At 42.5% G+C, this 27,778-nt stretch overlaps 1 protein-coding gene across 2 annotated transcripts in view; it reads right to left on the bottom strand.

Annotated features, from left to right (window-relative positions):
- Positions 1-27,778, bottom strand: part of LOC135678686 (inositol hexakisphosphate and diphosphoinositol-pentakisphosphate kinase VIP2-like) — a 58,503-nt gene that overhangs the window by 15,111 nt on the left and 15,614 nt on the right. For both annotated transcript variants that reach the window (XM_065191769.1, XM_065191770.1), the window contains 12 exons: positions 25,960-26,034; positions 24,125-24,210; positions 23,804-24,010; positions 23,626-23,725; positions 23,473-23,543; positions 21,480-21,561; positions 20,408-20,566; positions 20,064-20,106; positions 2,998-3,080; positions 2,803-2,865; positions 2,649-2,723; positions 1,365-1,481 (listed from right to left, as the gene is read on the bottom strand). In XM_065191769.1, the coding sequence (XP_065047841.1) occupies positions 1,365-1,481; positions 2,649-2,723; positions 2,803-2,865; positions 2,998-3,080; positions 20,064-20,106; positions 20,408-20,566; positions 21,480-21,561; positions 23,473-23,543; positions 23,626-23,725; positions 23,804-24,010; positions 24,125-24,210; positions 25,960-26,034 (1,161 nt within the window). The remainder of the gene's footprint in view (positions 1-1,364; positions 1,482-2,648; positions 2,724-2,802; positions 2,866-2,997; positions 3,081-20,063; positions 20,107-20,407; positions 20,567-21,479; positions 21,562-23,472; positions 23,544-23,625; positions 23,726-23,803; positions 24,011-24,124; positions 24,211-25,959; positions 26,035-27,778) is intronic.

Here is a 27,778-nt window from a genome sequence, read left to right as displayed (position 1 = left end):
GTTCGCCTATTCATTTGTGAATTATAATATTTGCCTCCATCTTAAAGATGAATATGAGAGAGAAGATAGAAAATTCAATATACTGTATGACGATTAGGAGAATCAACCATTCAATTAGGTTGGGTCCCCATAGATTTTAGACCACAAATTTAGGAAACTCCTTGATTCAGACTCCAATTCCCACCACATCAATGACAAAACTGGTGATCAAATGAAGCCGACAAGCAATAAGGATGATAAGATCGGAAGGATTCATATACACTTAAAAAGAAGGTTTCAAACGCTCTCTCAAACCCCCTTCAACCATTAGTCAGTTCAAGAAAATACTGATACTGAGGTGTATACTAACCTATACCAACTGTTTTTACTAGAAAAATAATAAAAAAGGAAAATAAGTAATATAGAAAGTGAAACCAATGCTTAATCGGACCAATTGGTTACTTTGTGTCCAACCAATATTTAACACCCTATTTAAACAATCATATAAACCTTATATAAGATTAAAAATTCAAACTGCTTTTGAAATTTGAGTGTGAAGCCATATAACCATGTCAACCATTGCATGCATTAACACGGTTCTGTCCTATATCAGTGCAAGTTTGTCCCATCACTGAATAGCATTCTATGGCATGACAAAAGCATGTTTATGTATAACAAAATAATATAAGATAAGCCAACAACTTCCGCACCAAGACATTCTCAAAAGTTTCAGCTCCAGCAATTGAGAATCACTGGCTGAAGGCCAATTTTACTTTTACCTTTGAAGTTCCTAATGGTGAGATTAACTCTGTAGCAAATTGCAGCTATACCAAGGTCTGCCATACCGGACTGTACCGCCCGGTACGGGCGGTATGTACCAGTCCGACAGGCCAGCGGTACGCGGACCGCCCTGTACCGTACCAAGCACTGTAATACTGTAGCATTGCTACAGTGCTCGGTACACCTGGGTGTACCGAGCGGTATACCGTACCGTACCGGTACCGAGCCTGGGTCGAAACGCCGGTACGACAGACCTTGAGCTATACTTCGTAGAGAAAGGAATTCTACATCCCTTGACCTTTTCAATACAATTATTAGAATATTTTTAATTCTATTAAGAAATGGCTAGTTAAACTATCTCAAAAGTGTGGCCATAATAATGTCAGGAAAGTGTGTGAAGAACCAATAACATGCTCCAAAAAAAGAAGCCACATTTAAATACTTAACATGACTAAAATCAGTTAAAATTAGTGCGCAAAGAACCAACACTCAGATAACCATTTTAAAGAACATTCTTGAAAAATTCTATCTAGTTTGATACATTACGGGATTAATTATTTGGAAAGAAATCCAGAAATTTGGGAGAAAACACCAGATAGACATACCAAAAGAGGAAGAAGTTGAGATGCATTGGCAGGTAGACCAGCTCCATCAACCATCCAAGGTGACCCATTTCTAGTGACTGATTTTCCTTCTGAAATTATGATATCATGCAATCTAGCCTGAAAAGTTTGGTAAACATTAAGCTACAAGAAAAAAGTTTTACATCATTTTCTTAAAATTTGCAAATTACATAACCATTTGACAAAGTTATTTGTGTGATCACTGTCTCCTTGTATTAGCAGCTCCAAGCAACAAACCGTAACATACACATGTTCTTCATAAAATAAACATTAAATATGTCATTTGGTGAATGAAACAATTTTGATATTTAAATTATTAAATGTAGGAAACACTAAGAAAGCTTCGGCATAAATAAAATGATAAGATCAAGATACTCAAATGTTCTACTACACAGTTAACACAGACAGTTAAAGAGATAAGACAATTCTCCTTGATCATGTTTAACATATATTAACAAGAAAAGATCTGATTAAAAAATAAACACTCAACAAGATTATAAAGTTCTCCATAATTTCATGATGTATACCAGGTGCCATGCAAAAACAGCATGCTAACAATCCAAGCAAAAAAAATAATCAGCAATTTAAAGTCAAATTAAGTATAAAAGAACTCACACCTCTTTTTTATGATAATGTAACCTACAATTTCTAGGAAGGACAGAAACATTAACACGATCAATGTTTCTTAGAGAACAATGGGCCCATGACTACGTTCCTGCTTCTAGTCAATCCATTATTGAAATTATCATCTGAAAATATCATCTATCATTCATCTATCGTTGTTGGTTCCTACTAGCTTACCATGCCTATTTACTAGTTCAATTGTCTAAGCTAAGTACCTGGACTGTTTACTAAGAGTCTAAGACACTTTCATATATCAAGTATGTGTTAGAAACTTAAAGAAGAAATGTTTACATTCAATAAATATATAATACAAATTTTTAAATCATATTGGATCATGGACCACTAAAAGATTATGACAATTGAACTATGAAGAACTATGAAGAAGTCACCTATTAATGACTAGTGGTTCGATTGTCTAAGCTAAGTACCTGGACTGTTTACTAAGACACTTTCATATATCAAGTATGTGTTAGAAACTTAAAGTAATGTTTTCATTCAATAAATATATAATACAAATTTTTAAATCATATTGGATCATGGACCACTACAAGGTGATCACAATTGAACTATGAAGAAGTCAACTATTAATAACTAGTGGTTTTACGGTACAAGTTGCAGGTATTAGCATAACCCTATATGAACCTTTGCCACTTTCATCTCAGGACGAGCATCTTCTAGTCCATCCAACATAGAAGATTCTTTACTAACAAGTGAAACCTGACAAAAGAAAAAAACAAGATAAGACATACCAGAAAAGTTTCAAAAAAGAAAAAGCTTAAAGGAGCTGGATGATAACCAAAATTGGAGTCAGTTGTCCCTCCAAATCAAGAAGGCCTTTGGCAAATGCTGCAGCAGACATCTATAAAAGAACTTAGTGCAGATAAGCTATATTCATAGTGCACTGAAAAGCTAACAGAAAATGTTTTGATATGCAACAGAAAATCAAAGATCAAATTATTATTAGAGGCAGTTATAGTATTTTATCATGTACCTGAACACGTCCCTCATCTGAACTGTAAATTTTTAGATCATGTCGGTAAGTACTATGAAGCCGAAGCAAGCCAGTACCTTCACCTAAAATATTTCAAAGAAAAGAGCTTCATCAATTACTGGCCATATAAATAGGATATTTGGGAAACCAGTAAGGCCACCAGAAAACTGTCCAAAAGAGCATATATTGTACTTTAAGTTGTTTTCACTGTTTGTTGCTGGTGAATATGATATCCGCATCAAGCAATCATCATCAAATCCTTTTGTTTAGTTAACCAATGTCTTCACAAAATATAAAGGTTTGTTTTCATAGTTCCTGAGAACTAATGAAACTCAATAATTGACAGAAATTAAATTGTCCATCTTGAAACTCAATAATGAAACTCAAAAGACATGTTTTCTTTAAAAGAAGAATGGTTAAAAATTTAAAATATAGGCTCATAGAAAAGTGAAAAGCTTACAATGTGAACAGACAACAGAAAATCGGGTCACATAATTGGTAATGACAAACCAATTTTTGTCAGCTCAAAGTTCAAATACTTGTACAGTAAATGAGTGTGGCTTTTGAGCAATAACCGATGCTCTTAAATACAATTAACTCGAGCAAGTCAATGGTTCAGAGAAAAAATTATATCAATATAGTAATCTGTTGACCAGTAACTTAAGAGAATACCTTGACAGTTGCCAATATGACATTACAGTGATTATAATGGGTTCCTCTGTGATCACATTGGTAATATTATATGTGTCCAAGTATGATCATAAGTGAACTGAAGTTTGTCCACAAGTATTCAGTAATATTGGGCTTTTAAGGAAACAATCACTCCTAGGGTTCTATTACTGAATGAAGTTGGTTCATTATCTTACATATTTAGTGGGAAAATGAAATCCATCAGTGCAGCCATGATCACACTTTTGAGTCCATATCAATTTTACGAAACAAAAGCATGAGCATTAATTTCATGAAAGAAAAACAAGATAATTGTTTTTATTCTGTGACTAATCAAATAATGAAATGTAAGTAGTTTGGGTAATTCTTCACCTCTTCTATGATAATGCCATCAAAGTTTTGAAGAATTGGATCAACTATAATAACTTTGTTTTTTTTCCCAATTAAAAAGTTGACTCAGCTACTTAGATATGTTAAATCAATGTCCGAAAGAATGATGTATCATGTAGAGTTACGACTTTTGAGTTGTATAATTTTCCTACAACTATGATTTGGAATCTTGCGGTACACCAAGCTGTCACGAACGGTCGTCGCGCACCCGCAACAACTCCATTCAACGAACCATTCATCGCTCTCGTCTACATGTATAGCTGCTTGGCAGCATGTTTTGGCTTGGTTTTAAGTCCTTTTGCTTGTAAAAATGTAAGTTCGAACAAGTTGCAGCGCTACAGTGCGACCGCTCACCAAACCGAGCAAAACAGCCCCAAAACAGCTCCGTTTTCGCATGCCACGGGCTATTTTCTGCAGCCCGCTGCCGCACACGAAACATTAGCTATCTCAGCACCCTGGAACCACCCGGGTGGCATCATGGGGGATGGGGCTTCGGTATAGTGTCGGGCGTTAAACAATCTTTCGCAAGTTCGCACGTTACCTTGACGGGAACTTGTTGTCACGCCCGGCACCCGGTGAGCAGCTGTTTGTGAACTTGCAGCTGCTCGTTCAACCCTCTAAAGTCCTTGTTTTCCTCCTCTCCCTCTTTTCTCTTGTGCACGCAAGGTGCCCACTGAATTGCTTGTAAAGCTTCCCCTTTACGCGAGATGTCAAGACTTGTCCATCGCTCATTCTTCGAACTAATCAACTTTCTCTTTTACAAGTCCTTCAAGACCTGCGAGAGGTTGCAAGTGGGCTGATCTTTGCGTACACAAATTGCAAGGGCGAAGCGCGACTTAGGCAACGCAAGCTAAGTTCGCGTCTTTACAGCAAGGGTGCCTCGCGACTTAGGCAACACAAGCTAAATTCGCGTCTTTGCCGCAAGGGTGCCTCACGACTTAGGCAACACAAGCTAAGTTCGCGTCTTTACCGCAAGGGTGCCTCACGACTTAGGCAACGCAAGCTAAGTTCGCGTCTTTGCCGCAAGGGTGCCTCACGACTTAGGCAATTCCAGCTAAGTCTGTGACATTGAGGTATCAGAGCGGGCAAGCACTTCGAGTGAGTAGCGAAGGAACTTCGCAACTTCGCCATGGCAAGCTGGACCCTTGCCCCAAGCAGCCGCAGGTGGACTGCAAGTGCACACTAGCTCTCATGCTGTTGGAGTCGCTCAAGAGGAGTGCGACAGCGAATATGATGATCGAGAAGTTGGCTGTTCTCCACGAGCAGAGGAGGCGCAATCTAGAGTGCCAACCGGGAAAAAGAGTCATAAGGAGAGACTCACAACGGCGAAAACCCGCTTGGATATTCTTGACGCGAGCTTGGAGGAACTCTACCATGGCCAACGAAGGCTTGTTGGGGTAGAAAGCTCGCAAGAAGAAGCGAAGTCCAGGATCGACAAGATTGAGGCCCTGGTCGATCGATTATCAAATGACACCAAAGACTCCGTACAACACCTGCAGGAAGTTGTGACGGAACTCACTTCAAGGGTGACCATGTTCACAAGAGCACTAAATGCGGGAGGAAGCAACACTCGCGTTGCGCCGCCACAAAACTTGAGGGCACCCGAGCCTCATGGATATGGAGGGGCTAGAGATGCCAAAGAGCTCGAGAATTTTCTGTTCGACATGGAACAATACTTTCGAGCTACGAGGCCTAATTCTGAAGAAACCAAAGTTTCTATAGCAACAATGTATCTGAACGGAGATGCAAAACTTTGGTGGCGAACATGTTGGGAGGAGATCCAACAGGATCGGTGTCGAGTTGACACATGGGAGGACTTGAAACGGGAGTTGAGAACTCAGTTCTTACCGGAGAACACAGAGTTCGACGCAAGACGGAAGTTGAGACAGCTCCGCTAGAGTACTTCCATTCGAGACTACGTGAAGCAATTTTCTGTGCTAATGCTGGACATACAGGACACGTCCGAGAAGGATAAGCAGTTCAGCTTCCTCAATGGTTTGAAGCCATGGGCTCAACAAAAACTACATCGAAGGAATGTCGCCGATATAATCGGGGCAATTGCTGCCGCAGAAAGACTTACCGACTTTGTTTCCTCTGAAGACCCGGGAAAAAGGAAACAATCTTCAGGCAATCGCCCTCCAAAATATTCTCGGGGGCGAATAAAGGAAGAAGAGTTCCCACAAAGGGCCAAGCCCGAAAGGCAAGGCCCCAAAACCTGACGGATGCTTCTTGTGCAGAGGGCCGTATATGGTAAGGGAGTGCCCACAAAAATAAACACTCGATGCTTTAACAACTTCCATCCGCCCCCCCAAATCGGACAAAGGCAAGGCTGTCACTCTTAGTTCGAGTAGTTCTAAATCCAATAGCAATGGTGAGGAGTCGCAAGGACCCTGGATGGGAGCAATGCGTTTGTTGAACGCCATGCGGGGCCAATTAGGGGAGAACACGAAGACAAGGCTACAAACAACAGGAAGTGGTGAGCTGATGTACGTAGACATCAAGCTCAATGGCCAAACAACCCGTGCAATGGTGGACATGGGCGCTACCTACAACTTTATCGCCGATTGAGAAGCAAAGCGACTTGGGCCGATCTTGGAGAAAAGTCCAAGTCGAATAAAGGCGGTGAACTCAGAGGCCAAGCAAATCTCCGGGTTGGCAAAGGAAGTTCCCATCAAGATCAGAACATAGAGTGGGAGCACATACATGATGACGGTGCCACTGGATGACTTCCAAGTGATTCTTGGAATGGGATTTATGCACGCGGCGAGGTTGGTGCCAATGCCGTTCTTTAACTCCCTATGTGTGATGGGAGGTGACGACCCCTGTGTGATTCCCGTCTCTCGGAGAGGAGCCAAGGAACCCCAACATATATCGGTATTACAACTGAAGAAAGGGGTGCAAAAAGGTGAATTAACATTCGTGGCTGCTATGAAGCTAGAGCCACTCGACGAGAAGGCCATTCATAAACCTACTGTGGTGGCGAATGTCCTGAAAGAGTTCACTGACGTTATGCCCCCCGAGTTGCCGAAGACTCTTTCGCCACACAGAGGCGTGGATCACAACATCGAGCTGGAGCCAGGAGTGAAGCCTCCAGCGAGACCACCCTACCGCATGCCTCCGCCAGAGTTGGCAGAACTCAGAAAGCAATTAGGTGAACTGCTAAGCGGTGGTCTCATCCGCAGTTCTAAAGCACCATTCGGAGCTCAAGTTCTCTTCCAAAAGAAACAAGATGGGAGCCTCCAACTATGCGTCGATTACCGAGCACTCAACAAAGTGACGGTAAAGAACAAGTATCCCATCCCGCTCATCACGAACTTGTTTGACCAGTTAGGCAAAGCCAAGTATTTCTCAAAACTCGACCTTCGGTTGGGGTATTGGCAGGTGCGCATTGCTGAAGGCAATGAAGCGAAGACTACCTGCGTGACCAAGTATAGAGCGTTTGAGTTCTTGGTGATGCCTTTCGGCTTAACCAACGCTCCGGCCACGTTCTACACTCTCATGAACCAGCTATTCAAGGAGTATTTGGATAAGTTCATGGTCGTCTATTTAGACGATATTGTCGTCTACAATCAAACGCTCGAAGAGCATGTCAAGCACCTTCGGACAATCTTCAAGGTTCTCAGAGAGAACACTTTGTCTGTGAAAAGCGAGAAATGTTACTTTGCTCAAACGAAGATTTTATTCTTGGGGTATCGAATCGATGATGGCTCCATTCGGATGGACAAATCGAAGGTGCAAGCGGTTACGGAATGGCGAACTCCAAAGAATGTGCTAGAATTGAGATCCTTCCTTGGCTTCGTCAACTACTATCGACGCTTCATAATGGGGTATTTGAAGCATGCAACTCCGACGGAGTTGCTGAAGAAGGGGTAGCCTTGGAGGTGGTCTGATAAATGTAAAATTGCATTCCAAGATCTGAAAGCTGCTGTGTTGGAAAAACCAATGCTCAAATTGACAGACTATAGGGAGCCCTTCGAAGTCCATACAGATGCTTCAGACTTCGCTATTGGGGGAGTACTCATGCAGGAGGGTCATCCGATGACCTACGAGAGCCGTAAACTCAATGAGACCGAGCGGCGATATCCGGTGCACGAGAAGGAGATGACAACGGTGAACCACTGTCTACGAGTTTAGCGACACTACCTTCTTGGATCGCGATTTGTACTAAGGACAGACAACATCGCTTTGAGTTATTTCCAAACTCAGAAGAAACTCTCCCCAAAGCAAGCACGATGGCAGGACTTCCTGGCTGAGTTTGATATGGCAATGGAGTATAAGCCCGGAAAGGCGAATGTCGTGGCTGATGCATTGAGTCAGAATGTGGAGCGTGTAAATGCCGTACAATTGGAGGGCCTCTGTCAAGCAAGTCAGTTGCACTCCAACTTCCTTTCCAGGATCAAGGATGGACTGTACAATGATCCCCAGGCAAAAACCCTGATACAGCTCATTAAAGAAGGCAAAGCACGGTGGTTTTGGGTCCAGGAGGGACTCGTTTACACCAAAGGGAATAGGGTCTATGTTCCTCGAGTGGACAATTTGAGACGTGAACTCTTAAGAGAGTGTCACGATTCCCTTTGGGCTGGACACCCAGGCATTTATAGAACCTTGGCTCTTGTGGAGAGGGCCTTCTATTGGCCGAAGATGGGGACTAATGTGGATAAATACATTCGAACGTGCCTCACTTGCCAACAAGACAGGTGGAGCAATGGAAGCCGATGGGACTTTTGGAGTCGTTGCCCGTACCAGAAAGGCCGTAGGAGAGCATTTCCTTGGACTTCATATCAAGCTTGCCCGCAGTAGGGAGACTCGGATCGATATTCGTGGTGGTCAATCGATTTTCTATGTATGCAACTTTCATTGCTGCTCCCCTACACTGTTCAACAGAGGAGGCGGCCAAGCTGATGATGAAAGATGTGGTGAAGTATTGGGGAGTCCCACACAATATCATTAGTAATCGAGCTATTCAAATTGTTGGGGTCGAAGTTATACTTCTCCACAAGCCTCCACCCCCAGACGGATGGCCAGACTGAAATGATAAACTCGCTCCTAGAGCAATATCTTCGGCACTACGTGAGTGCCAACCAACGAGATTTGGTGAAGTTGTTGGACATTGCCCAATTCTCCTACAACTTGCAGCGGAGCTCTGCGTCCAACAAGAGCCCCTTCGAGATCATTACAAGGCAACAACCGTCAACTCCTCACACCATGGTAATTGGGTATACTAGGAGTAGTCCGTCAGCCTACAACTTTGCAAGGGAGTGGCACCGAAATGCAGATATTGCGCGGGCTTACTTGGAGAAAGCGGTAAAAAGAATGAAGAAGTGGGCAGACTTGGGAAGGCGACCGCAAGAGTTCAAGATCGACGATTTGGTGTTGGTCAAGCTCCAACCAGCATATCACTCCAATTCTTTAGGAACAAAGTACATAAAGGATTGGTGCGCAAGTATGAAGGGCCCTTCCCAATTATCAGCAGGGTGGGCAACATCTCCTATAAGTTGCAACTGCCAGCGTGGTTCAAAATTCACAATGTTCTTCACGCCAGCAACTTGAAAGCCTACCACTCGAATCCGCAAGATGCTTCCCGAAGTGTTCCAATTCGGCTACCCCCCTCCATAGCCTCCTACAAGAAGCAAGTTGAAACCATTTTAGCGGACTGCAAGATAAAGCTACCCACTAGAGCTGAGCAAACCGAGTACTTGGTGAAGTGGCGAAAGCTTCCCCGAACTGAAACCAGTTGGGAGCCTGAAGACGCCCTACGACATGAAGAAGCAATCATCAACAACTATCAACAAGTGTCAAAGAGGGCGTCGACAGTTTGAGTGGGGGAGAATGTCACGAACGGTCGTCGCACACCCGCAACAACTCCGTTCAACAAACCGTTCGTCGCTCTCGTCTACATGTACTTGGTAGCATGTTTTGGCTTGGTTTTAAGTTCTTTTGCTTGTAAAAATATAAGTTCGAACAAGTTGCAGCGCTACAGTGCGACCGCTCACGAACCGAGCAAAACAGCCCAAAACAGCTTCGTTTTTGCGTGCCACAGGTTGTTTTCTGCAGCTCGCTGCTGCACGTGAAACATCAGCCATCTCAGCACCCTGGAACCACCCGAGTGGCACCATGGGTGATGGGGCTTCGGTATAGTGTCGAGCATTGAACAATCTTTTGCAAATTCGCACATTACCTTGACGGAAACTTGTTGTCGCGCCCGGCACTCGGTGAGCAGCTGTTTGTGGACTTGCAGCTATTCGTTCAACCCTCTAAAGTTCTTGTTTTCCTCCTCTCCCTCTTTTCTCTTGTGCATGCAAGGTGCTCGCTGAATTGCTTATAAAGCTTCCCCTTTTCGCGAGACGTTGGGACTTGTCCATCGCTCGTTCTTTGAACTAATCAACTTTATCTTTTATAGGTCCTTCGGGACCTGCGAGAGGTTGCAAGTGGGCTGATCTTTGCGGACGCAAATTGTAAGGGCGAAGCGTGACTTAGGCAACGCAAGCTAAGTTCGCATCTTTGCCGCAAGGGTGCCTCGCGACTTAGGCAACGCAAGCTAAATTCGCGTCTTTACCGCAAGGGTGCCTCACGACTTAGGCAATTCCAGCTAAGTCCATGACAAAGCGACAAAGTTTTATATACTGGTGTAATATCGGCTTAATAACCTAACAAACCATTATGGCATCATTGAATAAAATAATAAAAAGTAAAATATTGTATATGTACGATTCAAAGGCTCCAAGCTATATGTCTCAAATTTCAATACCGATAGTACTTGGTCAGATTGGTATATTTTGATCAGCATGTGCAGGTCCAACTACGTGTACCATTTGAAGCACTACGTACACTGGTATACTAGGGCACCAACCTTATGTCAAAATTGGTATTTTGGTGTTACTTTTGGACATTAATTGGTACCAATTATACGCAATAGTACAATTAATACGAGTCCAAGATTTTAAGCGCTACTGGCAACTACATCTGTAGAGAACTTCATTCTCATAGACCACCTGCTATACAAATGGTAATATTGGATAGATCCACGTAAAATCATCAATATGTTCAACATAAATGGTTAGCCATAGAGCCATACACCCCTGACTCAAGCTAATGTTCAGACTTCAGATATTGATACAAAATTGACTGAAGTCAATGAACTATGATTTAATATATTGGTCACACCGTTATGTACCAACTGGTATATACCTATCCAACCAAGCATCATCTATGAAACATATACCTTAGTACACCTGGTATACTACAAATAATGATATGCTCCTATTAAGGATTGAAATATCGTACCATACTGGAGTTTCGAGATTCGCTCGGTATGGTACGATACTATATATATATATATATGTATATATATGTATATACATATATATACATATATATATATATATATTTATATATAAAAAGTAAAAAAAAATCTTTTTTGGCGACGTCGCCTCTCTTCTCCCCAAGCGAGGCGACGTCGTAGAAAAACAAGGCGACATCACCTCTCTTCTCCCCACGTGGTAACCTCGGTGACTTTATATATATATATATGTGTGTGTGTGTGTGTGAGTAAAAAAAATACTGCCTAGTAGCGGGCTGTCACGGCCTTAGCTGGAATTGCCTAAGGCGTGAGGCACCCTTGCGGCCAAGACGCGAACTTAGCTTGCGTTGTCTAAATCGCGCTTCGCCCTTGCGATATTGCTCCGCAAAGATCAGCCCACTTGTAACCTCTCGCAGGTCCCAAAGGACCTGTAAAAGAGAAAGTTGATTAGTTCGAAAGAACGAGCAACGGACAAGTCCCGAAGTCTCGCGAAAAGAGGAAGCTTTACAAGCAATTCAGCGAGCACCTTGCGTGCACAAGAGAAAAGAGGGAGAGGGGAAAAACAAGGGCTTTAGAAGATTGAACGAACAGCTGCAAGCCCACAAACAACCGCTCACCTGGTCCCGGGCGCGACAACAAGTTCCCGTCAAGGCAACGTGCGAACTTGCGAAAGAGTGTTCAACGCCCGGTATATATCCGAAGCCCCATCCAGCCCTGTGCCACCCGGGGGGTTCAAAGGGGCTGAGATGGCTGACGTTTTGGTGAGCGGAGGCAGATTCCATAAATCAGCCCGCGGCACACGAAAACGGAGCTGTTTTGGGCTGTTTTGGGGCTGTTATGCTCGGTTCGGTGAGCGGTCGCTTTGTAACGCTGCAGCTTGTTCGAACTTACATTTTTACAAGCAAAATGACCCAAAACCAAGAGAAAACATGCTGTCAAGCAGCTGTACATGTAGGTGTGAGCGACGAATGGTTCGTTGAACGAAGGTGTTGCAAGTGCGCGACGACCGTTCGTGACATTCTCCCCCACTTAAATTGTCGACGCCCTCGTCGACGCTTGTTGGTAGTTGTTGATGATTTCATCTTCATGTCGCAGGGCGTCTTCAGGATCCCAACTGGCTTCAGTTCGGGGAAGCTTTCGCCACTTCACCAAGTACTCTGTCTGCTCAGCTCCGTTGGGTAGCTTTACTTGCGGTCCGCCATAATGGTTTCAACTCGCTTCTCGTAGGCAGTGATTGAAAGAGGCGCTTGGGCGCTCGCCTAGGCACTCGGGCGAGGCGAGGCGAGGCCCGAGCGCCTCGCTAATGTCCCAGGCGGCGCGCTTCAAACAGGCGCCGCCTGGGCGCTCGCCCGAGCCCAGGTGCTGGGCGCTTCGGGCGAGCGCCTGGGTAAACCAAGTGAGACCGAACCAGGATTTTAGGTCTGGTTCGGTTGTTAGTTGGTTCAATCAAACCAACTAAACCGATATAACCCTTACCCAACCCTAACCCGTTGTCGCTGTCGCTCCCGATCTCGCTGCTCGTCGCTCCTGCTCCTGCTGCCGCTGCTCACGCCTCCCGCTGCTCGCGCCTCCCGCGAGCCCTCCCGCTGCTCGCGCCTCCCGCGGCTCGCGACTCCCGCGAGCCCTCCCACTGCTCGCGCCTCCCGCTCCCTTTCCCTTTCCCGCTATCGCTACCGCCGCTCGCCGTTGCTTCCTCGTTTCTCCGTCAGGCTCAGTATAGTATACAGTATACTCTTCATATTAAGTTTATTTGAATTTTGAAATGATTAATTTTCAATACTGTTAATAGATTAATAATATATTATTTTGATTTTAATGTTGTTAATTTTTATTTTGATGTAAAATTTTATTATTTTGAATTTTAAAACTTTTTGTTAATGTGACATTGTGATTTTGTATCTTAGATTTTCTTAATTTAATAGCATATTTTTATTTAAAATTTTAAATAATTATATTTATTAATTATATTATATATTTTTATATTTTAGCGCCTCGCTTCGCTCGGGTGAGCGCCTCGGGCGTTTTTGGACCTTGGCGCCTTTTGGCGCCTAACGCTTTTTAAATCACTGCTCGTAGGAGGCTGTGATGGGAGGTAGCCGAGTTGGAACACTTCGGGAAGCATCTTGCGGATTCGAGTGGTAGGTTTTTAGGTTGCTGGCGTGAAGAACGTTGTGAATTTTGAACCACGCCGGCAGCTGCAACTTGTAAGAGACGTTGCCTACCCTGCTGATAATTGGGAAGGGCTCTTCATACTTACGCACCAATCCTTTGTGGACTTTGTTCCTAAAGAATTGGAGTGATGCCGGTTGGAGCTTTACCAACACCAAATCACCAACTTTGAACTCTTACGGTCGGCTTCCCAAGTCTGCCCACTTCTTCATCCTTTTTGCCGCCTTCTCCAAGTAAGCCCGCGCAATATTTGCATTTCGGTGCCACTCCTTTGCGAAATGATAGGCTGATGGACTACTCCCAGTATACCCAATTGCCATGGTGTGCAGAGTCGACGGTTGTTGTCCTGTGATGATCTCGAAGGGGCTCTTGTTGGATGCAGAGCTCCGTTGCAAGTTGTAGGAGAATTGGGCAATGTCCAACAGCTTTACCCAATCTCGTTGGTTGGCACTCACGTAGTGCCGGAGATATTGCTCCAGGAGCGAGTTTATCCTTTCAGTCTGGCCATCCGTTTAGGGGTGGAGGCTTGTAGAGAAGTATAACTTCGACCCCAACAATTTGAATAGCTCGGTCCAGAATCGTCCCAGGAACCGAGCATCTCGATCACTAATGATATTGTGTGGGACTCCCCAATACTTCACCACATCCTTCGTCATCAGCTTGGCCGCCTCCTTTGCTGAACAGTGTAGGGGAGCAACAATGGAAGTTGCATACTTTGAAAACCGATCGACCACCATGAGTATCGATCCGAGTCTCCCTACAAGTGGCAAGCTTGATATGAAATCCAAGGAAATGCTCTCCCACGGCCTTTCTGGTACGGGCAACGGCTCCAAAAGTCCCACCGGCTTCCGTTGCTCCACCTTGTCTTGTTGGCAAGTAAGGCATGTTCGAACATATTCCTCCACATCAGTCCCCATCTTCGGCCAGTAGAAGGCCCTCTCCACGAGAGCCAACGTTCTGTGAGTGCCTGAGTGCCCAGCCCAAAGGGAATCGTGACACTTTTTTAAGAGTTCACGCCTCAAATTGTCCACTCGGGGAACATAAACCTTATTCCCTTTTGTGTAAACGAGTCCATCCTGGACCCAAAATCATCGTGTCTTGCCTTCTTTGATGAGGTGCATCAGGATAACTGCCTGGGGGTCACTATACAGTCCATCCCTGATTCTGGAAAGGAAGTTGGAGTGTAACTGACTTGTTTAGTTTCCGCCCTCCAATTGTGCGGCATTCACACGCTCCACCTTCCGACTCAATGCATCGGCCACGACATTTGCCTTCCCAGGTTTATACTTCATTGTCATATCAAATTCAGCCAGGAAGTCCTGCCAACGCGCCTGCTTTGGGGAGAGCTTATTTTGAGTTTGGAAATAACTCAGAGCGATGTTGTCCGTCCTTAGCACAAATCGCGATCCGAGGAGATAGTGTCGCCAAACTCGTAGATAGTGGATCACTGTTGTCATCTCCTTCTCATGCATTGGATACCGCCGCTCAGTCTCGTTGAGTTTGCGGCTCTCGTAGGCCACTGGATGACCCTCATGCATGAGTACTCCCCCAATAGCGAAGTCCGAAGCATCTGTATAGACTTCAAAAGGCTCTCCATAGTCTGGCAATTTGAGCACTGGTTCTTCCATAACAGCAACCTTTAGATCTTGGAATGCTATTTCATATTTGTCAGACCACTTCCAAGGCTGCTCCTTCTTCAGCAACTCCGTAAGTGGGGTTGCACGCTTCGAATATCCCACTATAAAGCGTCGATAATAATTGACGAAACCAAGGAAGGATCTCAACTCTGGCACCTTCTTTGGAGTTCGCCATTCAACAACCGCTTGCACCTTTGACTTATCCATCCGAATGGAGCCATCACCGATTCGATGTCCCAAGAATAATATCTCAGTTTGAGCAAAGTAGCATTTCTCCCTTTTCACGAACAAAGTGTTCTCCCTGAGAACCTTGAAAATCGTCCGAAGGTGCTTGACGTGCTCCTCGAGCGTTTGACTGTAGACAACGATATTGTCCAAGTAGACGACCACAAACTTATCCAAATACTCCTTGAATAGCTGGTTCATGAGAGTGCAGAATGTGGCCGGAGCGTTGGTTAAGCCGAAAGGCATCACCAAGAACTCAAACGCTCCATACCTGGTCACACAGGTAGTCTTCGCTTCGTCGCCTTCAGCAATGCGCACCTACCAATACCCCGACCGAAGGTCGAGTTTTGAGAAATACTTAGCTTTGCCCAATTGGTCGAACAAGTCCGCAATGAGCGGGATGGGATACTCGTTCTTCACTGTCACTTTGTTGAGGGCTCGGTAGTCGACGCATAATCGGAGGCTCCCATCTTGTTTCTTCTGGAAGAGAACTGGAGCTCCGAAAGGTGCTTTAGAGCTGCGGATGAGACCACCGTTTAGCAGTTCACCTAACTGCTTCCTGAGTTCTGCCAACTCTGGCGGGGGCATGCGGTAGGGTGGTCTCGCTGGAGGCTTCACTCCTGGCTCCAGCTCGATGCTGTGATCCACGCCTCTGCGTGGTGGAAGAGTCTTCGGTAACTCGGGTGGCATAACGTCCTTGAACTCTTTTAGGACGTTCGCCACCGCAGCAGGTTCTTGAATGGCCTTCTCGTTGAGTGGCTCTAGCTTCATAGCAGCCACGAATGTCAATTCGCCTTTTCACACCCCTTTCTTCAGTTGTAATGCCGATATGTGTTGGGGCTCCTTGGTTCCTCTCCGAGAGACGGGAACCACGCAGGGGTCATCGCCTCCCATCATACATAGGGAGTTCAAGAACGGCATTGGCACCGACTTCGCCGCGTGCATAAACTCCATTCCAAGAATCACTTAGAAGTCATCAAGTGGCACGACCATCATGTTGGTGTTCCCGCTCCATGTCCCAATTTTGATGGGAACACCCTTCGCCAACCCGGAGATTCGCCTGGCCTCCGAGTTCACCGCCTTCATTCGGCTTGGGCTCTTCTCCAAGATCAACCCAAGTCGCTGTGCTTCTCGATCGGCTATGAAGTTGTGGGTAGCGCTCGTGTCCACCATTGCACGGGTCGTTTGGCCATTTAGCTTGATGTCCATATACATCAGCTCACTACTTCATGCTTTTTGTAGCTTTGTCTTGATGTTCTCCCCCATTTGACCCCGCATGGCGTTCAACAAACGCATTCCTCCCATTCGGGGTCCTTGCGACTCCTCGTCGTCGCTGCTGGATTCAGAACTGCTCGAACTAAGAGCAACAGCTTTGCCCTTGTCCGATCGGGGGGGGGTGGATAGAAGCCGTCAAAGCATTGAGTGCCTGTTTTTGTGGGCACTCCCTCACCATGTGCGGTCCTCCGCACAAGAAACATCCTCCAGGTTTTGAGGTCTTGCCTTTCGGGTTTGGCCCTTTGTGGGAACTCTTCTTCTTTTGTTCGCCCCCGAGCTCCTTCCCTCGAGAATGTTTTGAAGGGCAATTGCCTGAAGATTGTTTCCTTCTCCTTGGGTCTTCGGAGGAAACAAAGTTGGTGAGTCTTTCTGCAGCAGCAATTGCCCCGACCACATCGATAACATTCCTTCGATTCAGCTCCTGTTGAGCCCATGGCTTCAAACCATCGAGGAAGCTGAACAACTTGTCCTTCTCGGACATGTCCTGTATGTCCAGCATTAGTGCAGAAAATTGTTTCACATAGTCTCGGATGGTGGTACTCTGGCGGAGTTGTCTCAACTTCTTGCGACGAACTCTATGTTCTCCGGTAGGAACTGAGTTCTCAACTCCCGCTTCAAGTCCTCCCATGTGTCGACTCGACACCGACCTTGTTGGATCTCCTCCCAACGGGTTCGCCACCAAAGTTTCGCATCTCCGTTCAGATACATTGTTACTATAGAAACTTTGGTATTTTCAGAATCGGGCCTCGTAGCTCGGAAGTATTGTTCCATGTCGAACAGAAAGTTCTCGAGCTCTTTGGCATCTTTGGCCCCTCCATATCCACGAGGCTCGGGTGCCCTCAAATTTTGTGGCGATGCAACGCGCGGGTGTTGCTTCCTCCCGCATTTAGTGTTCTTGTGAGCATGGCCACCTTTGAAGTGAGTTCCGCCACAACATCCTGTAAGTGTTGCACGTAGTCTTTGGTGTCATCAGACAATCGGTCGACTAGGGCCTTGACCTTGTCGATCCTGGACTTCGCTTCCTCTTGCGAGCTCTCTACCCCAACAAGCCTTTGTTGGCCATGGTAGAGTTCCTCCATGCTCGCTTCAAGAACATCCAGGCGGGTTTCCGCCGTTGTGAGTCTCTCCTTGTGACTCTTTTTTCCAATTAGCGCTCCAGATTGCGCTTCCTCCGCTCGCGGAGAGTAGCCAACTTCTCGCTCATCTTGTTCGCTGTCGCGCTCCTCTTGAGTGGGTCCAACAGCATTAGAGCGAGTGTGCACATGCAGCCCACCTGCGGCTACTTGGGGCAAGGGTCCAGCTTGCCCCGTCTTGCTTGATTCGCCACGATGCTTTGCCATGGCCAAGTTGCGAAGTTCGTTCGCTGCTCACTCGAAGTGCTTGCCCGCTCTGATACCACATCGTCACGGCCCTAGTTGGAATTGCCTAAGGCGTGAGGCACTCTTGCGGCCAAGACGCGAACTTAGCTTGTGTTGCCTAAGTCGCGTTTCGCCCTTGCGATATTGCTCCGCAAAGATCAGCCCACTTGTAACCTCTCATAGGTCCCGAAGGACCTATAAAAGAGAAAGTTGATTAGTTCGAAAGAACGAGCAACGGACAAGTCCCGAAGTCTCGCGAAAAGGGGAAGCTTTACAAGCAATTCAGCGAGCACCTTGCGTGCATAAGAGAAAAGAGGGAGAGGGGGAAAACAAGGGCTTTAGAAGGTTGAACGAACAGCTGTAAGCCCACAAACAGCCGCTCACTTAGTCCCGGGCGCGACAACAAGTTCCCGTCAAGGCAACGTGCGAACTTACGAAAGAGTGTTCAACGCCCGGTATATATCTGAAGCCCCATCCAGCCCTGTGCCACCCGGGGGGTTCAAAGGGGCTGAGATGGCTGACATTTTGGCAAGCAGAGGCAGATTCCAGAAATCAGCTCGCGGCATGCGAAAACGGAGTTGTTTTGGGCTATTTTGGGGCTGTTTTGCAAGGTTCGGTGAGCGGTCGCTTTGTAACGCTGCATCTTGTTCGACCTTACATTTTTACAAGCAAAATGACCCAAAACCAAGAGAAAACATGTTGTCAAACAACTGTACATGTAGGTGTGAGCGACGAACGGTTCGTTGAACGGAGTTGTTGCGAGTGCGCGACGACCGTTCGTGACAGGGCGGCCCGTCAGCGATTTACAAAGGCGCTCGGGCGCTCGCCTAGGTGCTCGGGCGAGGCGAGGCGAGACAAGGCCCGAGCGCCTCGTTAATCTTCCAGGCGGCGTGCTTCGAAGAGGCGCCGCCTGGGCGCTCGCCCGAGCCCCTAGGTTAACCAAGGTGACCGAACTAGGATTTTAGGTCTGGTTCGGTCTTCGGTGGTTAGTTGGTTCAATCGAACCAACTAAAACCGATATCAGTGACAACCCAACCCTAACCCTCGTTGCCGTTGTCGCTCCCGATCCCGTTGCTCGCCGATGTCGCTGCTCGCAAACACTGCCGCTGTCGCCGCTTGCGCCTCCCGCTGCTCACCGCTCCTGCTCCCGCTGCTCGCTGCTATCGCCGCTTGCCGTTGCCGCTTCCTCTTTTCTCAGTCACCAGGCTCAGCACCCCTTTACACTTCCTTCTTCTCCTTCTGTTAACAGTATACAGTATATTGTTAACAGTATACTGTATACTGTTAATATTATTAGGTTTATTTAAAATTATTAATTTTTAATATTATTAATAGATTAATAATATATTATTTTGATTTTAATACTGTTAATTTTTATTTATTCAAAATTATTGTTATGTTTCAAGATAAATGGTAAGTGTACAGAACAACTCAATAGAGTCTCCAATGACATCAAAAAAAGATTCAATAAAGATAATTTATGTGAAAATGACGATAATATTGATTATGATGAATGACTTTGATATAAAATTTTATTGTTTTGAATTTTGAAACTTTTTGTTAATGTGACATTGTGATTTTGTATCTTAGATTTTCTTAATTTAATAGTATATTTTAATTTAAAATTTTAAATAATTATATTTATTAATTATATTATATATTTTTATATTTTAGCACCTCGCTTCGCTCAGGCGAGCGCATAGCGCCTCGGGCGTTTTTGGACTTTAGCGCCTTTTGACGCCTAGCGCTTTTTAAATCATTGCGGCCTGTGTACCGGTCTACTTGCAGACTAGGTACGAGCGGTATTATTCGAAATTGAAGACTTTGGTTCCTATACTAGTCAATATTTTAGTTCACACAGTTTGTTAAGTTGTTCAACACTTGTATTCTACCAGTGTTAAAACCTTGGACTGAACACAATCTTTTGCAAATGAAGTTGTTCTTAATTTCTTATCATGTCAATGGGAATATGCAGGATTCTAGAGCAGTAAAATTTGAACAGATTAAGAAAAAGGCAATAAATAAAGCCAAAACATATATAACCTGGATACATATTGTTCCGGAAGTATCTTCCAAGTTCTTCTGCCTGGTCAAAAAGATAAGCAAAGAAGGCTCACAATTTTGAAATTGAAATAAATGCAACACCATTAAAATCCATTAAATGGACAATTCATTTTCCTCTTGCTCTAAATTAGTGTTAAGATGACAGGAAAAGTATATTGAGATCATATTACATATCACATCTGCTCTTTATCGAGGCACAGGGAGAACAAAGTCCATCTGCCACAATTGAATGATTGAATATTCTGATTGTTTCTGGAGAGGAACTTAATATCTTATGCCAAGTTAAAAAGGGATCATTAGATAAACTAGACATAAAAGTTTACCTGCTTTCTTCCAGCATGTGTTAAAACACCGCCATACTTCAGAACCATTAGAGCCTCAACCGGATGCTCAAATTCACCACCACCATCAGGCTTTGAAGCTTTAACCCACTTCAGTGGTTTTAGTTGTGCTTTTCTGTAGATACCTGAAAAATGTCCACCCTACAGCATAACAATAAAATCTTATGTTTTATAAGCTAATGCAGATAGTACTACTAATGCAAATATTTTTCATTAGAAAAGAGGACGAATGGAATAATATGAAAAAGCACTAACAAAACATATATGTTGGCAAGGGAAAGCCAAATGCCGAAATCAGTATAGAGAACAATGATAATTGATGTACTAGGGTTTCATAATTTTTTTCATGACAGATCTCAACACATTCTTAAATCAGAGGACATGATAAGGCAACTTTACTATCTTGGCTAACGTAAGTTAACTTGGACCTCAAGGATAAGCAAGCGATTATGATGAGGATCATAATCTGATAAAAAATGATCCCAATACATTTTCAAGGTGAGTCCTTTGGTGTTATATATATTTAAAATTTATCTATATATACTACAACAGTACAACATAACATTGATGCTTCCATGTGCAAGCATGCCATGCCATGTACCACATATGGCTGTCAGTGTCACATGTCCTGCCACATTGAAGTCTAAGATTCCCAAAGTTAAAACTTTTTTTTCATGATATATGGACAAGAAACTGAATATATTAGTATGGTGACAAACAAGTTATTTGGAAATGTCAAAATCAGATTATCTTGGAACAAATTTGCCTACAGCAAGGCCACTTGATATCGTCCATAGTAACGCCTCCATAAGACCATGATAGAGGAAATAATGTATCAAGTAGAAAAAATTACTGTACATAAAACTAGGAATTAACAACAGTTATATCAATAAAAATTCAAATAAGACAACTGATATCTACCATTTCATAGGTTTGGGATAAAAGCTTCATGTAAGATGAAAGCAACTCAGCACTACAAAGAGCAAGATGATAGTGACATGTTTGCATATTAAAATTTAGGAAGCCAATAAGATATCTTACAACAATAATTTACCTCCTCAAGCACTGCCTTGACTTGGTGAAGTTTGTCAGCATGCTCCATATCTTCAGCATCACTATCACTCTCACGTCCGGAACTAAAGCATATATTTTAGTTACTTTGTCATGATACATATGGAGGGCATCATGAAATTATTGTATTCCTCAAGAAGCACACAAAAATTTAATATATTGCTTATGCCGATGCATAAGGTACATATCATGCTAGCAAATTACCGGCATACCATATTCTGTGTACCTTTATATTATGCATCCCAGTCAGTGGACATATGCCATGCATGTTTTAAACTTATATTAATGGTAACCGTGTGGCGACTACCATGCATAATATAACAAAAGATACCGCCAGAGTGATGTATCACATGTTTCTCGAGCCAAAGCAAGATAATTGGTTGGGATCTTATGCATGAAATGGGAACATCACCAACCAATATTTCATGCCTATTGGGCATCATATCATATAAGCGCTTCTTATTAAAGCTGTTTAGGTTCTAGTTAGGTATTTTGACACTAGGCTCTAGTTAGGTATTTTGACACCATGCCATCCATGTGACTACACAATAGCTGTGTTTACAAAGTTGAGACTGTTAAACAATGGCTTGAAATTGGTCATGACATATCATCCATAATGAACTATAAGATTCTGCATCATGAGCTTATCCATGATTCTGCAATTGGGTCCTTCGTAAGCAATTCAATGATAAAATGTCTTCCTCTAGTTTTTTTTCTTATTTTTACTTATTTAAGGTATGAGCAACCAAATTTAACATATTCCATGTCAATCTCCACCAATTGCTAGTCACATAAATGATCATAAATACAAATAAGAAAACATGTGATAGATTAGGAATCTGCACCAATTACTGGTCAATCTGCATCAGCCTGAAATTATTTTAGAATTTTTAATATGTGATAGATTAGGAATTATTCTATACCTGTCTCAATTTCCTCCAAATAACTAACTTTAAGAATTAGTTTTGCTAACAGTGATGCATTTGGCTCTCATCAAGCACATTCCCAAGTCCCAACCATGGTTTACAAAGCCTTGACTGGTGCCAACCAGGCAGTAAATACCGTTCTGATGGAGAACTTGGCCGTGAACCAGTCCATTTCGGCAGTTCATGCAGGTTCAAGGTTTGTGATTAAAAACCCTTAATAAATTTCTTTCTGCACCCCCTCCCTCTTTCTCTCCATCTATCTCTTGATCAGTCAACCCTATAGCTCTGCATCCTAAGCTGATTGCTGCCAGCTACTCATGCCGCTAACCACCAGTGGCCCACCACCTTGTCCTCCATCGCCACCTCCACCTCCTACTCATAATGCCTCTTCTCCTCTTATCCAATTCAGTTCAAGGGGGTTTTCAACACCAATAATAGCTTCATCATCCTTCAAATAAACTGCTAAATTACAGCATTCAACATTTATGAAAAATTATAAAAATTTGGCTGATGTTGAACCTTCATCAGAAATGTCTGCTGGTTTGATTAATCTTCAATCTGCCCAAATGTTGACTTCTTGATGCAAGAACTTGTTTTAAATCCTCGTAATTAGCAGTTCTTTATTAAATGATCAATCTTGTCATTAAACTGCTTTCTCATAGTAAACAAGAAACAAGTTAGAACAAAAGGGATAAAAGAAAGTATAGAGTCCTGTTATTCCATATAACAAATAATACATACAGCTCTGTTTTCTTCCAGACAGAATCCTTATATATATATAACTATGGATCTTATTTCACTATAACAAAAGATAGTTCAGGGAGAAAAATTGTCAATTTTAGCGGCCCGAGCATCTTCATCTAGCTTATATAGCATAAAACTTTTAGGTCCAATGACAACAAACAAAAGATTAATAGACTTAGAATTTTGTTAATTTTTTTTATGTGACTTGAATACCATTGCCATTCAGGCTTAATGATGGTTCTGCATATTGTAGAAAAGAGACCATCATGAACATATCTAAGTAGGCTTTTTAACTTTGACAAGTACCTTGCACGTGGAACAAGGAGACGGGTGGCATCTAACAGATCTTGTAACTGAACAGCACTTTTAAGTTTTGTCTGCAATAAAGTTTACAAGTTGTAAAAGACAGCAATCAAATATGATAGAAACTGTAAAGACAATATTGAACATGAGAATCACCTCAGCTTTTGTGTTTCCACCATTGTACTTCAGCATCAAATTCAATAGCTTTTCTTCTGTAACTTTTAACTTAACCTTTTGTTTTGGAGTCCGATCACCACTTTTGCATATTGATGGAAAATATTAGAAAAAGGAAGACAAAACTGGAGTTCTTTAGGCTGGAAAAATTAGTCCTTACTGGCGGATAATAGCTATAACACAGCGGAGCTCCTCAGACTCCCCAAATGTGCCAATAATTCCACTTCCTTGGCGTGTTAGTCCGTCAGAAGGCTGGACCGGTTCATGAACTTTCCATGGAAGGTTGGGAGGAATAGTAGATGAAAGATGAGGAGCCTTAGCATCAAGAATTATTTTCCTTAACAAACATGCTGCATCGTCATAGTACCTATGCAATTAAGTTCAGCTTCCTTATAATATAAAAAAAATTGTTAAAATTTTCTTCATATATGCATATATTTAAGGGTAGAGATGAGACAGATGACAACAAATGCACAATTACTTGTGGGAGTTCTTCACAAAACTCCAACCATTGACATCACACACATAAGATCTTCCCTTGAATCTTAAGAGATCAAAGCCACAAACCTGCCATTGAATAAAGAGTGTGAAAAAAGATAACCAACTGTTAAAAGTTTACTTAGCACTATTTTAGCCTTATTATAAGCCTACATGGATAAACCAACACATTCATAAAACCTTAAATCTTAACAAAAATATAGCAAAAATCAATAGTTATTTCTTAGACACCTCAGTTAGACCAACATTGAAGTGGGAGAAAACTATCAAGTTCATAAGGCTAGATGGGCTCACTACTAGTTAATCAGGCTTAAGCATTTTGAGATGCGGTTAAAGGCCTGTTATATCTGAGATACTAGCCTAGTAAGGCTTGTCCACAATTGGTAGTGACGCTAAATACGAAGGGATAGCTATGGATGGTGCAAGAAAAAAAAATGAATCATGGAGTAGAATAACCAATGGCCAATGAACTCCGATGCCACCTACAAGTGAATGAATTTTGGATTATGTTTTGCCTTCATGAAATCAGCAAGTCTATAAGTGTGGGAGATGTGATGCCCCAATTAGTTAGACATTGGCTCTAACAACTAGTATCCCAGACTCAAATATTTTTGAGCTATAAGCTTATGTCCATAGTATCTATTTACTAGGTCAACGACTGTCAAGTCAAACCATGATATTTACCCTCAAAAAAGAAAGTAAAGAATAATAGGCCAGAGTGGGCACCACTGGTTTGTTGCTTTTTATCACTTATTTAAAACTCAAAATTGCTACTAGACAAACTACTAAATACTAATACAACATAGCCCTAAACCCTAACTAAAAGTCTAAAATAACATCGATCAAAACAATATCATTAACAAATAAGATAGATGAAGTATATCCCATATATGCTTAGTAAGTCATCGATTGACAAAGTGAAAAGATAAGGATTCAAAAAGTAGTTATCGGGAACTTGAAAAATACTCCTATAACACAACACTAGTAGCAACCTTATCATAGATATTTTTTATCACATTAATATAACCACTGGTTATCCTTTCTAAAATTACCATAAATTATTAGGAACTCTATCATAACATTCTTTTTAATCATTAAAAACTATTTGCAAGTGTTTCTTCTTCTCTCTAATTTTAATTGTTTCGATAAATAAATAGCTCCTGTAATAGTTCTTCAATACAAAGAGTTAAAATCTTAAAAATACAAACTTTATATTTGTCTTTATTCAATTACTCTTCTCAAAATTTAGATAACGTGGCTCATTATCTTAATTTATATGCACTTCAAGTTTAAGTAACATTAAACATCTCCATATTCTTCTTATAATAGTAGCAAAATACTTCTCCAACATTCATCCAGCATTTAGTTCTCAAGATTTTTTTCAGTGAAAAATAGTTAAGATGATTACCTTTTGGTCTCCTAGAAACCTCGAAACTTCCATAAGAATATGAACAAGACTTATGTAATAAATGATACCTATACTCATCCTCTTCAAAGTTCAAACTTCCTTTATCTAATTTTCCCTAACTTTTCAAATCAATCTTTGGTTTCTAATCTTACAATTATTTCTTATATCCAAAGCTAAGTGACCATATGATGTTCATCAAACACTCAATAAAGATAATTCCTCCAATTGATTACTAGGTATAAAGAACAAGTACACACAACATACAAGGGACATCCTAAAGCTAGAACATTGTGAACCACCATCAGCTAGAAAATTGTGAACCAATAAAATTAGCAAGATTTTGTTTTAACGGAAATTTGCTTTAAACATAAAATTTAGCAATAAGATTTACATGAGGTGTCATATCTTACTGCTTGCTGAAAAGCATTACAAACATCCCTTGCCATTTGTTTCTCATCAGGAGTCAGCAAAACAGGATACCGAACCTACAAATAAAATACATTATCAATGAGAGAATTAAAATTATGTTTCATCAACTTGTATTATCAGTAATGCAGAACTTAAATTCTAGGCAGCAAGGACAGCAAGCCAGTAAAATTTCACAAGAACATCAGGTTAAAGAGAATGATAATCATGGAAAAGGCATCATATTCCCTCTTTCAATATAATTGTGGCGTATAAGTTAATTCCATGGAAATCCTTTCTCAAAATGCATGATACAAGATAAAAAAAAGGGCATACCAAGTGCATGAGACTCTTGCCAGTGTGGGTTCTAGGGAGGGTTAATGTACATAGTCTTACCCATGGTATGCAATTTCGAATAGTACCGCCCGTAAGCCCGTACCCGGTACGGGCGGTATGTACCGGTCCAACGGCATACCGGTACGCGGATCGCCTGCTACCGGACGGAATGTGCTACGGTACTACAGTACTATACCGTAGCACTGCTACAGTGCTACAGTAAGAGGAAGAAATATTTAAAATCACTCGGTACGCCCTGGTATACCGAGCAGTACACGATACCGTATCGTACCGAGCCAACTTTGAAACACCGGTATGGTACGGTATTGCATATCTTACACTTACTATTAAAGAAGTTGTTTCCGTGACTCGAACCCTGGTCTCCCAGGTCGCAAAGGAGCAACCTTACCGTTGTACCAAGGCTCACCTTCTTTTAAAAAGGATGTATCCAATGCACGAGGCTCCCGTCAATATAGAGTCTGGGAAGGGTCAATATACGTAACCTTATCTTTAAATATTTAAAAAGGTTATTTTTGTAACTCTTTAAACACATGATACAAGAATCAGGACCAAAAATAGATTCTGGACTTGTTCATCATGTGAATAAAAAAATTTTATTTGGGTGTATGTTTACAAGTTACATTCTATCAGTGATTACAATTGGCTATATGAAGAGAAACTTGCAGCTTTTAGGTCAAAAACAATGTTCCAAAAGCAACAAGGCAAGGAAACCAAGCTCTCCAACAATGAGATTGAACTAGGATTAAAATTCAGGGTTTCAACAAAGAAAGAAAAATTTCAGGGCAAAGGTGGAAATCCATGGAATTATATCACTTCTGCAGATGTGGTCAAACAGTGGCCAGCACTATTTATGCAGATTTCTTTTCATTGGCTGTGAAGAGGATGATTGGTTGCAAGCCTCCAACACTAAGGGCAGCAGTCTCAACACCTTAGAGGAGATTGAAAGGCGGTAGAGGACCAAGTTTGGAAAGAAATTTGGAGCTGGAAGTCAAATCTAAAGCAGTGGGAGGAAATCCCATGGAAAAAATTAAGATATTCTGCTTCAATTTTTCCCAAGAGAATGTCAGGTCTGCTTCCTGTCTGGTTTCCGAGCCAACAAATCCTTTTTATACCAGCAGTCTTACTTCATTAAGGAAAGATCTATTAGCTCCAGAATCCAAACATTAAAAGTTCAAACAGATCGAACAATAAGATCTGAAGATGTCAAAAACTCAACCTGATTGTGGTTTGGTCCCAGATCTGCCTGGAAATGCATCTGAATAACCTATACTTGCTGTACTCTCATTAAAGCACTCTGAAGCCTTGATCATGATTTATAATTCAAACAGCCTAAGATTTCACCAGCTATGAGCCACATCAATTGCAAAGTTTTTCTTTACATCAGCAACCAATGAATCCTTGCTAAAGCTGGTTCCAACACAAGTTACCTTGTTTTTCTGACAAACCAACTCTGCACTTAAACTGTAA

Source organism: Musa acuminata, chromosome BXJ1-7, assembly GCF_036884655.1.
Source record: "Musa acuminata AAA Group cultivar baxijiao chromosome BXJ1-7, Cavendish_Baxijiao_AAA, whole genome shotgun sequence".
Taxonomy (NCBI): Eukaryota; Viridiplantae; Streptophyta; class Magnoliopsida; order Zingiberales; family Musaceae; genus Musa; species Musa acuminata.
The sequence above is the reverse complement of the archived record's forward strand: the minus strand, read 5'-3'. Positions and strand labels throughout refer to the sequence as shown.